This window comes from Impatiens glandulifera, chromosome 4, assembly GCF_907164915.1.
Source record: "Impatiens glandulifera chromosome 4, dImpGla2.1, whole genome shotgun sequence".
Taxonomy (NCBI): domain Eukaryota; kingdom Viridiplantae; phylum Streptophyta; class Magnoliopsida; order Ericales; family Balsaminaceae; genus Impatiens; species Impatiens glandulifera.
The window spans coordinates 56,529,287-56,545,275 of record NC_061865.1 but is presented as its reverse complement, the minus strand read 5'-3'; the positions used below and the strand labels follow the sequence as shown (position 1 = coordinate 56,545,275).

The following is a 15,989-nucleotide window of genomic DNA, read 5'->3' as shown; positions in this document are numbered from 1 at the left end:
CACACAAGAATACTCAATGTTAATTAGCACGTAAGATAATTTAAATGACAAAAATGGTTACTAAGAGATTAACTATCACAAATTATAAATATTATGCTATATTATTAAAGCCTTAAAAAAAATCATAAATTCATCTCTCTTTCTTTAATTTTTAAATAATATTTTCAATTTGAAAGAAAACTTTAAAAACTTCATTTTATTATAAAAGAGAATGAAGTTAAACAACACATTTGATTCTGTTAAAATGTAAAGTCATAAAATAGTTTATTCACATTTTAATCAACTGCAGTTAAACAGAAATAACATAAATCTTGAATTACAAATTCAAACATTTCTGTAACCCAAAACAAAAATGGGTAAGGCTTCATTTTCTGTGGCTCTTCCTAGAACTCCAAGAACTAGGAAAGTACCTAAACGAGGAATAAGGGCAACCGAAAAACTGAAAAATATTTTCACAATCTTTCTCCCTATTCGCCTGATTTCCCCGCCTTAAACTGCTCAAATAGGTGTCTCCCTCATATATGTAACAGAGTTGTTGCCATAGTAGCACACTCAATCCAATCTCTATAGAAACACTGGAAATAAACAAGTAAGCAAGAAGAAGGCCTCTTGTAGATAGCATCACTGCAGATGTTAAAAAGGCAAGACTAATCTCCTTAATCATTCTCAGCACAAACAAAATGCTAAATCCTTGCCATGGAGAAAGAGATAATGTTGGTGTGTAGCTCAAAGGTGGGAACATGGAGAATACTGCATAAGCCGACATTATCGAAACATAAAATGTACTTAGAATTGCCAAGATGAGGAAAGCGATGAAGGATCGATGATTTGCAAATCCAACACAGTTTCCAATCTGCATAAATAAATAACAAAAGAGAGTACTTGATATGTAGAATCCAAGCACTAGAGACAATATAATATTCAACAATTAATATAATATGGATTGTTAAAATAAAATGTCATGGAAAAAATGCAGAAAATTACTAGAATATATTATGATAATGATTTTTCCAAATGGATACCAAACATACTAAACTAGAGAGAATTGAATTGTTTGAAAACTAAACTAATTAGGGAAATATAATCATTATTTCCTTTTTTTTTATTTTTCTTAATTAAAGTAGAACTAGCATAACATCCAACATCCACATATATGGTCCCTGCTTAAGCTCAAAACGCTTTCAGATGGAATCAAACTCGTGACATATTGGTCTCTTAAGTCAACTCTTACCATTGGGCTACCGTGGTGGGATCATTATTTTCTTTTTTTTGTAAGGTTTAAAATCTAAACTAATTATTTCTTTTTCACATTATGACCTCAAACTTTCAAAAACAAACTCTTTACACTTGAGCTACCTTGGGTGGTACTATAAATGATTTCCAATATGAAACAATTAATCAAATACTTACAAATGGGCAGTGATGATCCATGTCCAAGATGCACATTCTGCATGATCTGCAATGATGGGTTCTTGGTGACTTTGGCTTAGAACAGGAATGACAAAAAGTGTAGTTATCAAGGCCACCTTTCCCCACTAGTGTATATGAGCCCCACATTATACTTGGTGGTGCACCAGCACATTTAAACGCCGCAAAGCAAAATGTTGACATAGTACTTATGGATAAAATTATTATAACGATCGAGTGAAATATTCTGAAGAACATACTCAGAGAAAATACAATAGGGAAAATCGTCCAGCAACCACAACCTGCAAGGTTTTGGACATAGATCAATGAAAAGAATCTCCCTTTTAAAAAAAACATAAATTATGACAGAAGATTAGCTATGCAGATTTAAAAAGGTAGTCTTTGGAGCAACTGATGTGTAAACATGCTAATGAAATAATTCATGTTGGCAAAAACAAGTTAATCTTCTTTTTGTTCTTGAAATTAAGCAGGAAGAATAGAACATACATATGACAAAGAGCATGAATATAATGAGGAAAGAAACAAAGCCACGGTCTCGCAGACGCCTCCACCAAAAGCCACTATCTTCAAGCTTCACTTCGTTTTGATTGGTAATAGAACCGCACCACCCACATTTGAAAATGGGTGCATCTGATGATAAAATGAGGCGTGATCCACAACCCCAACATATTTTTTCATGGCCATCATTCACAGATGTCAAGTGGAATTCTTCCTAGATAACAACAAGCAAAACAAAGTTTATTAAGATTTTTTATGATCACAAAAGAAATTCTTTTTGGATCAGGGTTTTTCTTTGGAGGGTTTTCTGTTTTATGATCGAACAATTCAAAACCTTGTTTTTCTTAGAAAACCAACAAGATAAAAACCAACCTTCATTATTCTCAGAAGTTTGTGTATGGACAGTTACACATTAGGCTGTAGATTTTGCAGCAACTCTTCAATTACCTATTGAAACACGAGAAAAAAAAAAAAGTCATGTTGAATGAAAAAGAAACTATAAAATGTGTCTAAAAATGCTTCCAACTTTACAAAGTTAACTACATTCAACTGACAAAAAGTTTCCATATACATATAGAAGCTTCTAAATCTCAAATACACTGAATACACTAAAGTTTTCCTACAGGCATTTGGAACATAGGTTTCTTTCTCCACCCAAATTTTCAAATTATATCTAAGTGTATATATGCAATAGTGTACTCTATGTCTGCACACACTTCAAGTGTACAAATCTATTCTTTCATGTTCAGATTTTCAATTTCTTTAAAGTCCAAATATGGAACAACTGCAATAGTTGCAGCTTAATGGAGTGTTCCTGCACGAACCTATACAGACATTTCTAGTTCCAGTTGAGACTAGCCATAGCGAAATCACCAAGATTCTGTATTCAAATTCTGATACTCATTGATAGAGATGAATTCTATCTTTTTTTCTTATTTTTTTCAAATCCAAATTACATCACACTCTTGCACGTTCATCATGATCAAGATCATCGCTAGACTAGAACAGATCAACCACACCCCTTGACACATTAACCATCACATCATGATACTAAGACAAGATAACCATGTATCTGAAACTTTAAAAGTATAAGCTAATTGCAATCTCTAGGACTATAGAACAATTTGCAGGCCCTTGATCATCATTTCACCAGACAAGTGACCACACTAAGAACTGAATTATCCAGCTCTAATCATAACATAATGTAAGAAGGAAACATTTATAAACCTGTGTACATGATACCACTAAGGCCTATACAGTCCACAATTCAATAAGAATTTTTTCTAAGACGCTGGAAATATCTCAATTTACTAAGAAGAATTAACAATGTATAAACTAGCCAAACAAAAGCTCCTTCTTTTGTTGAAAAATGTTCACTTTTTTCTCATTCCAATTAGAATAACAAGAACCCATAGTTCAAATCTTATCTAACATTTAGAGAACCTAAAGAGAGATGAATTTTTTCAAATCCAACGTTAAAAACATTTATCACCCAAATCCAATTGATGATGGGTATTGTTGAAATTGAAGATGAAAACTAATGATCGCTACTATTCATCTTACCTCGTACCCAATATCCAATCGAGGTTCATTGTCGCAGATGCAGGGGTTTCTTTGATTTTCCTCCGGTCAACGGTAGGACCCGTTAATATTGTCTGGAATGTGCCTTCTTCCAATGTCAAATCGATAGAAAATTAGGGCTTATTCTAGGTGATCTGTTACATCTTTCCTTCTCTATACTTTGGTCAAAAGAGAGAGAATTAGAATACATTTTTTCATATTTTCATATGAGAAAAATATTTCTGAACTTTCTATTTGAATTAATATGTTTTCAAATTATAAAGATCATTTTTTTTTGTTAAGAAATAAAATCAAATTAATTAAATCTTGATAAGGCTTGTTTGAATATTATAAGAAAATTTAAAATAATTTAATGTTTTGATTTAAAAAATTCTCATGCTGAATAAACAAGAAAGTTAATAATGCACTGTACATTACGTTGTCAAATTTATTCAGACAGTGTTTTTTATATTTATTTAAAAATGTAAAATCTCTTATAGTATATATTTTTAAAATCACTTCCATTTATTAATAAAATATTTTATAAAAATTTAATTTTAAATAAAATAACATTATAATAATTTAATCAATTAAAAATTTAAATAGCTTGTTTTATTTTTTTATAAAAAATAAAAAAAAAATTGTTTGAGCAAAACAACAAAAAAATATTACATTAAAAAAATATAAAATAAGAAAAAACGACAATAAGTTATCGAGTTCGAAAATCCTCGATAAAAACGATTAACTTAATGACAGACTCTACTGTTTTTCTTGAACAAATCTTAGAAAACGTCATAATAATAACATTATGAATTATACGTATCGGACAACTATGATCATTGAAAGTTCGACGATTTCTCTGCAACTAAATAGTTCACCAAAAAATAATTGGGATAGTAACACAAATATGCAAGTCTATCATATCTTCCGCATCAATCCAAACTTCTCAACAACTAATAAAGACTCGGACCTCACCCAATAAATAATAATAATACTTCAAAAAAGACTTCAAATACTAGTCATCCATCGATGCACAAGTAAGTGAGTTATCGGTTCAACCTCTTTGTGAGTTTAAGGCTGCAAATGAGTCAAGTTGCTCGCGAGCCGCTCGGTCAAAGCTCGACTTGAGCTTGACTTTGACCGAGTTCGAGTCGAGCTCGAGCCGACTCGTTTAATATTCGCGTCGAGTTCGAGTTGTTCTATGACTTGTCGAGTTTTTTCGAGTCAAATAATATATAATATATATTTTTATTTATTTTAATATTAAAACTTAAAATTTAAAACAAATATTTTTTACTATCTATATAGATATCTATAGTCTATATAGTCCACCTTATTATTATTATTATTTATTTTAAAACAAATATTTTTTATCATCTCTAGTCTATATGTTAGCCAATAGTCTATTTTTCTCACTTAATCAAAATTTTTTTTTTATTTTCTTTTCACAGTATCTCTTACTTACACTATTTCTCTCAGTCGTACACAAGAGTTACTTCATTTCTTTGTATTATATCACTTATACTATTTCTCTCACTAATTCACGAGAACTTACTTTATTTATTAATATTATCTCACATTTATTCACAAATGTAGTATTCTCTTGGATCGCTATTATTTTTTCTTTTAAGTGAACTAAAGATTTGGACAGTCAATTTTTTTAAATTCGGTGGTCAAAACATTTAATTAATTGAAATTCGATACTTAAATTATTAAGATGAATTTTTAGTAGATAATAAGTTAACAACTCTTGAAACTGTTAAAACAAAATATGATTTTGTAACTTTGGTGAAATTGTTGATAGTATAATTAATTCATAATTTTTCTTTAAAAATAATAATTCTTAACATTAATAATAGCCATTTTTTGGAAAAAGAAGAAGTGCATTGTACTCCATAACCAATTAGTTAATGAACATAATTAAAGCAATTCAATGTGAACAATTAATAATAGTCAATTTTTTGGTAAAAATAAAGTAATTTTTTTGGTTGCCATTGATTTAGTTTAAAAAATTGACATTTTCGATAAAATTTGAACTCAAAACCAAATAATTTTTTTAATATTTATCTTGAACCAATGTGTTATAACCATTTATATTTAAAAATATAATAAATTTAATTATTTTTTTTAATAGATAGAATGCTCAAAGGAGTGGGTTGCCATAATTGCTGACATAATTAGATGGTATGAATTCGGTTGTTATTAATTATTATAATTGTACATAAAATAACAGAAAAAATATAAATAGTTAGAAACTTCTTGTACGAGTTCATGATGTCAAATTTGATATGTCACGAGTGACCAAGTCAAATTCAACATTTGAGGCATAGTTATTTTCTTGATTTGTATTGTTGACCAGAAATGATATTTAATATTTAATTTTTTTAGTTTTATCTTGAAAAAAAATATGTATTATAATATAATTTCATCTAATATATTATAACATTTTTATATATTAAATCAGATTTTTTTCAATCATTTAAACTATTCTAATTAGTTTTTATATTATTTAATTTATTAAAAAATAAATTTAACAATTTTAACAATAATAAATATGATGGTTAGACAATTATGAATATTGTAGGCAGGTGGTCATGAAGTTTGGAAGAAAAAAATGGTTCTTATTTTCTATTTAATTTATTATATTAAAAATATTAATTTTTTAAAATAAGGAGAACTAGTTTAACACCTTACAGTGAATATGTCTCTTTTCTTTTAAAAGGTTTTTTGGTAGGAACCGAACTCGTAACATTTTCATCTGTTAAGTCGACCTTTTTCACTTATCACTCTAATGAATATAATGAAAACAATAATAGTTTTATATAATATTTAATGTAAGTAGTTTAGTTGTTTTTAGGTTTAAATCTTCTTAAGTTATATTTAAAAAATATATATATGTGAGTTCTAGGAGGAAGACCTAGGATATTTTGCATTATTTATGATCGCATTGTAAGGATAAAAATAATAGAAATAGAATAAACGGGACAAGGACACCACTATTCACTATTGAACCCTTAGGTAGTTCATTGACCTAATTAAGAAGTCAACTATCAACTACAATAATTAACAACAAAAAATGATTAACCACAAGGAATAATAATTCAAAGCCAATTTAGGCATAATACTAGGAAAAGCTAGTGGCTAATCATTTCTCTGGGTCTTATAATGAAAAAAAAAATGAAAAGGGTTGAATTTAAAGACATTATAAAAACGAGTACGTAGCATTTGCACAAGTAATTAATATAAAAATTAGAAGAAAAAATTAGGTAAAATTGTGATAATATTTTTAATTTACTCCTCACGTATATATATTTAAATTAACCACAACTCTCGACCCGACAATCCGGACATTTTGAAAATTAAACATTATTATATATATATATATATATATATATATATATATATATATATATATATATATTAGTTGATTAAAAAGTTGAATTTATATTGTTAAAACGTCATCCGTTTCATCAAATTTGGTAAAAATTATAAAGTCTTATTAACTTAATTGGTTAAATGATTGTACTTGTTTTTGTTGATCGTGAGTTTTAAACATATCTATATCATTTTTAATTTTATTTTTAACTGTTTTAAACTTATGGGCGGATCAACCCACAATCCAACCCAAGTATCATTTTACTCTCACAATATATATCCAAATTCCATAGTTCTCGACATAACAATTCGAATAATTTAAAAATTAAGCATCATATTTTAAATATATATATATAAATTATAAACTCTACCATTGACAAATATAATCTAATAAAAAATATTAAATATATACAAGGTTAAACTAATATTAGTTAAATCCATTGACCCACTAAAAAAATCTCCTAATTGAGGGAATCCTATTAACTTTTTACATAGAATGATTTTGGATTAAAAAAATTATAAATAAATTTTATACTAAATGAAACCGACATTATAATTTGAATAGTAAATAAATATATAGAATAAAATATTAATTTTAATGATTTTTTAATGAGATCATAATTAAGATATTAATTATGAAAAATATATTTGTTTTTTAATGAACTGACTTGCATTAGGTTAATAATTTTAAATTAATTAAACATAATTTACCTTCTCATTAATTACATATTACAATTTATTAATTAAAATATTAAAATATTTTATATTTTAAATTATTATTTTATTATATATATTAATACTTTTTCCTCTTTTTATTAACTGTTTTCTTCAAATTACTGTAATCACAACCTTTTAAATTATGCAAAGTTATTTAAAAAATATTAATACTGAATTGTTTGGAATTATTTAAATAATTTAATATAATTAAATATTATTTATTTATCTCTTCTTATCCATTTGATTTCTCATTTTATTAACTATAATGATCAAGACCAATAAAAATTATAAAAATAAATTTTTTCGATTTGTCTAAAGACGAAAATATCTTTTTGCGTCATGCGATTTATGATGTTCATGATGCGAATAGATGGTCTGATAATTAACGCGAAACATCCCTCCGCGTCACGCGAGATCATTTTTACAAACATTATCATGTCATCTCTTCTCGTCATGTTCACGCAACACAAAAGGGTGTAAACTTTATCGAGTAGGTCATTTCTCAAAATAATATCCTTATTAGGGTATCTGGTTAAATTTTTTATGAAATTAAGTGTAATTTTATTATTTATTGAAAAATAATAATAAGAATTATGGAATGTAAAAAAATTCAAATGAATTCAACAATTAGAATTTAGAAGTCGCCGGCTAAGATGATGTTCCTCGTTTGGAACGAATCAACCCAAACTGAAAATTAAACGACTCATTAGAGAGAGAAAGAGAGCTCTGGTCATTCTTTAAGGTTTTCAACTCATCTTCTCAAAAAGGGGAGAGAGATTTGACCTAGACAAAATTCAAGAGAAGACGCGACGAATCATCTTATAATAGCTACAAACCAAGGTATAATCGTCTCTCCCCATTCAGTAAAAAAAAAACTCAGATCTCGAGATCCGTCACCAAACGCTCGATTCTCTGAATAATCTCATCCAAGATATCTTCTTGCAGCTTGTTAGAATCGCCCAATCAGGTATCGGATCTCATTCCCTTCATTTTTTACTATTTCTTCATTCATATTTGATTCAATCGCGACTCTAGAACTACTAGAAGATCAAAGAATTTGTGGGTTTTTGATTTATCAAATGTTTTATCCAAACCCAAAACCCAAAACCAAGAACTTGAAATTCAGATTGAGATTTGTTTTTCATTTTCACTACAGTTGTTAGTTCTTCCCAATTGTAATTTTCCTGTAAATTGTCTACTTGCAGTTTCAGTCTCCAAGAACATAGCGTATTGAATACAAACAACAGAGTGTACAGTAGAGAAAACAGAGAAAGGAAGACAGCAGTTTTTTTCAATTTTAGTTTGATATGAAGATATCGAAAGGATCGCGATTAACAATGAAAGACATGCAGCTATTACCCACGACTCGTTATCGCGGTCATATAAAGAAACCGAGATGGATAATTCTGTTGATATCAATGTTCATTGTGTTATTTGTTTGTGCCTATGTATATCCATCTCATAATTCTTCAGCCTGTTATGTATTCTCATCTAAAGGCTGCAAAGGGTTTTCTAGTTGGCTTCCTCCTTCTGTAAGAGAATACAGTGATGAAGAACTTGCTTCCCATGTTGTTATAAAGGATATACTAAGAACTCCTCCACTTCAATTGAAGAACCCTAAAATTGCTTTTATGTTCTTGACTCCTGGTCTTTTACCATTTGAGAAGCTTTGGGATAAATTCTTTCAGGTGAGTTCTTTTTACTTTCTTTGTTTTGGGTAATTTGTGGCAATTCTGTTAATACAATGTTTATGGCAGGGTCATGAGGGGAGATTTTCGGTCTATATTCATGCTTCGAAGGAGAAAACATTACATTTTAGCCGTTATTTCATCAATAGGGAGATCCGAAGTGAAAAGGTGTGGATTCTTTCATTGTTTGTTGTTTGAAATATTGAAACTTATTTGCTTCTATTGGTTTTGATTTTAGGTAGATTGGGGGACAATTTCTATGGTGAATGCAGAAAAACGGCTGTTAGCAAATGCACTTAAAGATCGCGATAACCAACATTTTGTTTTGTTGTCTGAAAGGTTTGCAGAATGTTTTTTTGATCATTTTCGTCGCAAATGATTAACTTTAGCGATTAAACCTTTTTTATGTATGTGTTTTGCAGCTGTGTGCCTTTGCATGATTTTGATTATGTCTTTCGATATCTGATGCACACGAATGTCAGTTTTGTCGACAGGTATGGTTTACTTGTTGTGTTTCATGTTGCGGTTGTTATATGCTAATGTTTTTTTTTGTGTTTGCGTGTATATCAGCTTTGAGGATCCTGGTGTTCATGGGAGTGGTAGGTATTCTGAACACATGTTGCCTGAAGTCGAGAAAAAGGATTTTCGAAAGGGTGCTCAGGTAAACTAAAACAATGACTTTTTGTTTTTGTTCTTTTTGTTTACGGTTTCATCTTCGAGTAATTCAATGAGTTTTTAACTTTCATGCAGTGGTTCACGTTGAAGCGACAGCATGCAATTGTTGTAATGGCTGACAGTTTATACTACACGAAATTCAAGGAGTACTGCCGGGTACTTTCTTCTTTTACCCAACATGAAATCCTCGAAACTTTTTTTTTGGATTTGTTTGATAACGTGGGTATATTTTTTTACAGCCGGGAATGAATGGGCGGAACTGCTATTCCGACGAGCATTACCTACCCACGTTTTTTAGCGTAAGAACATTATTTCAATAAAAAAAAAACTTTGGATGGGCGCAACTTCTAAGCTTTTTTTTGTATAGATGCTTGATCCAACTGGCATTGCAAACTGGTCAGTAACAAATGTTGATTGGTCTGAAGGAAAATGGCATCCAAAATCATACAGTGCACTTGATATTAGTGATGATCTTCTTCAGAATTTAACTGTATTATTTCTCTTCTTCATCATGATCACTTTACTTTATAATTTTTTTTACTAATTTAACAAGATATATATTCTTATGATATGCAGTCTATTGATGTAAGTGTGCATGTTACAAGTGAAGAAAGGGTATGTATACATTTTTCCTTACCTTTACTCGTGCATTGGCTCGTATTTATTTATTTTTGTTTGGTGCAGAAACAAACACAGCGGGTACCTTGTATGTGGAACGGAATTCAGAGACCGTGTTACCTGTTTGCGAGGAAATTTTTACCAGATGCTCTCGATAACTTGTTGACTATTTTCTCCAATTACACATTACAATACTGAGTTTTGTGATATCTTTGGACTTTCGATTCTTTCATCTGCTCCTCGGCTAGCTAGCATAAATGCAACTTCGTGTTCTTTATTCGTGTAACTCATTTTGATGTTGTAAAGCGTTTTCCTTTTAAATGAGAAGAGGATCTGACAATGCCCACAAACACGACTCCTTTCTTTGTCGAATATCGTTTGTGTTTGAGCCAGGAGGGGACAATATAATATACTGGATTTTTTTGTTAGTTGAAGTCTAATTGTTTGACCTTGCCAACAATTTTACATAATTTTTTAGTGAAATTAGTTTTATTTATTTTTTTAAAGGTGAATATCTATATATATGTATATATATTCAAATTATGACATTATTTATTATAAATTATATAAAAAAATATAACTAAAGAGACAACAAAAGAACATTTAAATCACCAAAGAGAAATAGAAAATAGGGTTTTTTTGATAATATTGGTACTAACTGATATCTCATAGGGTTGAATTTCTTGTTGTGAGTCCTTGACACTGAATAAATGATTTCTGTAAAGAAAAAGAAAAAACACTTTATTTTATATTTTAGATTATAAAATCTTTACAAACTATTTTGTACAATAAAGTGTACTTTTCAAAAAAAAAAAATATAGCAAATGTATAGGAGGACTAATTAAAGGTACAAATACAACTTTATCTTCCTTAAAGGGTTTAAATAGTTGTCCATCTTCCTTAAAGGGTTTAAATAGTTGTCCACATTGGCAGCTTGTGTGTAGGGAATGGCCTGGTTTAATTCGCTTTTTTCAAATAAATAATTATAAATTTATAACCAAATAAATAATTCAGATACAAAAATTGATATATATAGTTGCACATATACTACCAGGGTGGATAAAGGTTATCTGTGGTTATATGTGGAACATTTAAAATAAAATTACATATTTTAAAAATAATTTATACATATTAAAAATGATAAAATTAGAAAATAAAATAAAAAATCAAAAAACATGAAAAAAAATACAAACACGTTTATCCAACATATTATCGAGTTCGTAAATCTTAAAAAAAACGAGTAACTCTCTGATCGATCATCTCCACTGCTTTTAGAAACAAATCTAAAAAATTGTCATAATAATAACATTATTAATGATACGAATTGAACGACTATGATTATTGAAGGTTGAACGATTTCTCTCAAATTAAATAATTGACCAAAAAATATGTAGGTCTATCATATTAATCATCTAAATTCAAAATTTCCAACAATTATTCAAAGACTCGGACATCATCTAATGAATCTTAGTCATACTCTACAAAAGATTCTAGCTACCCCTTGGTAATGTAACATTTTTTCATTCACATATCATTTATAAAATTTTCACATCAAATAACGAGATTTTAGATTAAATCTTTGAGTTCTAAAACTTCATCCCATAAAAACCATATGGAATCATCTTAGCGAACAAATTATAACAATATTTTACATGAAAATTATCATTGTCTTATCAACGCATAACGTCTTGATCAGACGGAGACACTTGTTTGCGTCCTACTTTTGTTATGAGAGAAACTTTCTCTCTAATATTTAATTTTTAGAATTAAACATGTCATTAATTATGATATTCTTACCTATATCTATTAAAGAAAGCTTATGATACATAAAGTATCATCCCAAAAATTGATCAAAAATCTATCTTATGATAAATCCGATTTGTTTGCGAAAACTCTTGCATATAGAATAAAATCCTCTTTAAATGCTACAATTCACTAAATGATTAAACATTTTGGTGAACCATTCTAGTTCTGATCATACTTAAATCTGATCCTCGATACATAAAGACTATATAGCTCCAATGTAAATCTACTGTATCATTTCGATAGAATGGTCTTATTAAATGAAACAAAATCTCGGATAACGAGTCCTCATTATCCTTAAAATATTTAAAATTATCATATTTCACTAGATAACAAAATAATAAGTTAAAAAAATTTCATAAAAATTTACACATTATTTTTTTTATTTTCACTGTCACACTTTTTGAAAGAAAGAATAATTATATCATATATGTGGCCATGGATGATAACAGGGAAATTTGACTAAATAACCTCAAAGATGAGGTTATTTGAGCTGGTGGTAAATTACTAATTAAATTGCGCTCGTGGTCTTTTTATTTTTTTTTGACGAAATTGCCCTTGTAGCGAAACGCTAAGGGACTTAGCGTTTCGCTAAGTGGTAAGGTGTGAAATGTCCAGATTACCCTTACTATTTAATATATTCCAGCCTATTTTTTTCATTTCTTTTTTTCTTCTTCTCTCTCTTCCCGCTCTTCTCCTCCTTCTCTCTAAGCTGGGCGGCGGCAATCGGCGGCGACGGCGAAATCCACGACGATAAGCTCCACGACGAGCACAAGCACGATTCCACTTGGTACGTTTATCCTATTATACTTCAAGTTTATTATTGATGTTTGGTTTATGCATCTTCGAATCTGTTGTTTAGGGTTTACTTTCCGTTTCGCTAAGTGCTTAGCGTTTCGTTAAGTGCTTAGCGTTTCGCTAAGTGCTTAGCGTTTCGCTAAGTGCTTAGCGTTTCGCTAAGTGCTTAGCGTTTCGCTAAGTGCTTAGCGTTTCGCTAAGTGCTTAGCGTTTCGCTAAGTGCTTAGCGTTTCGCTAAGTGCTTAGCGTTTCGCTAAGTGCTTAACATTTCGAAATGGATATATTGAACCCTATTTTTTTTTTTTTATTATTATTATTATGCATTGTTAAGCTATCTAGAGATTTTCCTATCTCTTTTTGAAGATTATACATAATACAAAGGATATGTTAAGCATTTTCAACCATTTAGATAATTTTGGACAAAGTCTGCCTGTTTAAAGTACATAGATATATTTTCTTATGGTGTATATTGGAGATCATTATGTATTTAGATAATCAATAAACGGAAATAATAGCAGTAGTAGATAGATAAATGATAGATAATCTTGGACAAAGTCTGTCTGATCTTTTGCTCCCTATGTATGTACAATTTCATCAATCCCTTTACATTTTATTTGTTGTTAACTGTTTGATTTATAGAAAGAGTTAAGAGCAGTAGTAGATAGATAGATGATAGATTATTAACATTGTTGAGAATGAATTTAACTGAACTGCATGCAGCACTAAAGGTCCAGCAGTGGTAGGATGGGATAGGTGGTTTCAAGGAGCTCATAACTCACGAGGAGGACGCAAGCGCTGGATTTGAGGTAATCTTCTTCTACTTCTTCCCCAATCCCCGTCAAGACATGGAGAAGAAACATATACATCATCCAGACAGGGGAGATTGAAGGAAGATAATTTGTTGTAATTTTTGAATATAGCTAGAGAGAAAGAAAGAAAGAGAGGTGGGATGTTGATGAAGTTGGTGTTTTTTGGCTTTGTAATTTTGGTTATTGTTATTGTAATTCTGTCATTGTTATAATTGCCATTGGTTACTAATGAATTTGATCACAATTCTCTTTTTTTTACTTATTTTGTTTGTTTGTATATGTTCAAGTTTGGCTGCAATAATAGATGATGTTCTCTGCAAATAAATCAGATAATATTGTCATTACAGATAATGACGAGTTTCTTCTTTACATCCATTTCGATGAAACATTGATTGTAAAACACATTTCCTAATATGTTTGCTATATCGAGTTGTCTAGTTATTTCATCAACCAGCAGTCTCATCATTCGTTATATTTGGTTTGTCTAACATTTGTATATGTTTTTGCCACCAAATTTTATATTATTGATCAATTTTTTTCAGGCTATCATTATCTTACACTTATTAAATAATATTTTTTTGAATATGATGTTATTAAATTAGAACAAAGCATAAATGCTTTGAAAGAATATGATGGAATTAAAAAATGTTGATCTCCTCTAAGAGGAAACAAAAATAGAAGCGAAAAAAACACAATAGACTTTCCAATAAATGTTCTTTTGGAGTTTCATTGAGGCTGACGACATCTTGTTCCTAACTGTTGTTGCTACCTGCATTGTGGGGTCTTCCGTTGTTGGTAAACGAAACACGACTCTATGAACCCGAGAAAAGGACCAAAGCTTTTTGTAGTGCTAACAGGAGCCCCGAAGCTTTTTGTAGTGTTAGCAAGAGCAAAGATTATTTGTTTATTTGTATCAATTATTGTAAATATGTACTTCACTAATAAACTATAAATACCTTTATTAGGGTACCTCTTGAGCTTGATTATATTGGTCTCGAGGTACTTTTAGTATATTTCTTCACGGGTAACGATACTTGTATCAAAACCGACCCGATAGTAGGAATAAAGTGTCACAAAGAGTACCTCTTGAATCTTAAAGAGATCGCAACGACTAAATCCCCATCATAAAATCACAGTTAATATAGTGATATATTTGTGGTTTGTTTTGGATATTTATAGTCTATTTTCTCACGTCTTACAATAACTAATATACTTTTTAAGAGTAAACTCTAGAATTTGTTTTTAATCATATACAAAAACAATCAAAATAAAAAGATGATGAATGCCAAAAATACTGAAAAAATGAACATTATATATTAATGTCACAAAAAGCACACAAGTTAAAACAATTATATCTACATAGCCAAGTTTAGTTTAGTTCTCTCTAGCAACCTTATAAAAAGAAAGAACATTACTGTATTTGCTGCAACAAACAGCAAAACATCGTCATCATCTTAATCTTAAGTAGCATTCACACACACATAACTAATAATAATAATAATACATCATTCCATCCATCCCGATCTAAACAAAGAGTCTTCATCATAAAGGCAACAATAAGTCGCAAAGCTCAGTATATGTACTCATGGGAGTGATGATCTTCAAAAAATGGATTATAACTATTGCTCCTCATCTTTGACTCTTTATCAGTCTACACCATATGCAAAAGATTTCAGTGAAATTTTTAATTAGTTGCATAAAACATTTTTTTCATACCCTTATACGAACAAGGTCTAAAAAAGAAACAAAAGGTAAGCACTTAGCGAAACGGTAAGCACTTAGCGAAACGGTAAGCACTTAGCGAAACGGTAAGCACTTAGCGAAACGATAAGCACTTAGCGAAACGGTAAGCACTTAGCGAAACGATAAGCACTTAGCGAAACGGTAAACACTTAGCGAATCTTCCCTGAAACAGAACCAATATGAACCAAATAAGAACAGATTAAATCGAAGGGTTTGAAATGAAGATAAGATAATGGAAACATGAACATAAATCGAATTAGGTTAAGGTTTGAAATGA

At 29.7% G+C, this 15,989-nt stretch overlaps 2 protein-coding genes across 2 annotated transcripts; one reads left to right on the top strand and one right to left on the bottom strand.

Annotated features, from left to right (window-relative positions):
* Positions 1-286: 286 nt before the first annotated feature.
* On the bottom strand, positions 287-3,682 carry LOC124936450 (protein S-acyltransferase 11-like). The gene is made up of 5 exons (XM_047476948.1): positions 3,490-3,682; positions 2,299-2,373; positions 1,915-2,140; positions 1,411-1,709; positions 287-853 (listed from the first exon to the last, which is right to left on the bottom strand). The coding sequence occupies exons 2-5, from the start codon at positions 2,302-2,304 to the stop codon at positions 365-367; spliced, it is 1,020 nt and encodes a 339-aa protein (XP_047332904.1). The 5' UTR covers positions 2,305-2,373; positions 3,490-3,682; the 3' UTR covers positions 287-364.
* A 4,565-nt stretch (positions 3,683-8,247) lies between these two features.
* Positions 8,248-10,993, top strand: LOC124934200 (glycosyltransferase BC10-like). Its single transcript, XM_047474692.1, has 11 exons — positions 8,248-8,545; positions 8,784-9,266; positions 9,336-9,434; positions 9,505-9,605; positions 9,689-9,760; positions 9,837-9,927; positions 10,017-10,097; positions 10,181-10,240; positions 10,309-10,431; positions 10,518-10,556; positions 10,626-10,993. Exons 2-11 carry the CDS (start codon positions 8,886-8,888, stop codon positions 10,755-10,757), a joined length of 1,179 nt encoding a protein of 392 aa, XP_047330648.1. The 5' UTR covers positions 8,248-8,545; positions 8,784-8,885; the 3' UTR covers positions 10,758-10,993.
* Positions 10,994-15,989: the final 4,996 nt, after the last annotated feature.

Bases quoted from the DNA above. Each gene is read 5' to 3' on its own strand.
- LOC124936450 (XM_047476948.1), bottom strand. The intron at 1,710-1,914 runs GTATGTTCTATT...AAAACCTTGCAG, and splicing joins ATTCATGCTCTTTGTCATAT to GTTGTGGTTGCTGGACGATT. The intron at 854-1,410 runs GTAAGTATTTGA...TTATTTATGCAG, and splicing joins TGGATCATCACTGCCCATTT to ATTGGAAACTGTGTTGGATT.
- LOC124934200 (XM_047474692.1), top strand. From the start codon at position 8,886: ATGAAGATATCGAAAGGATCGCGATTAACAATGAAAGACATGCAGCTA. The intron at 10,432-10,517 runs GTATTATTTCTC...TATGATATGCAG, and splicing joins ATCTTCTTCAGAATTTAACT to TCTATTGATGTAAGTGTGCA. The intron at 10,557-10,625 runs GTATGTATACAT...TGTTTGGTGCAG, and splicing joins ATGTTACAAGTGAAGAAAGG to AAACAAACACAGCGGGTACC.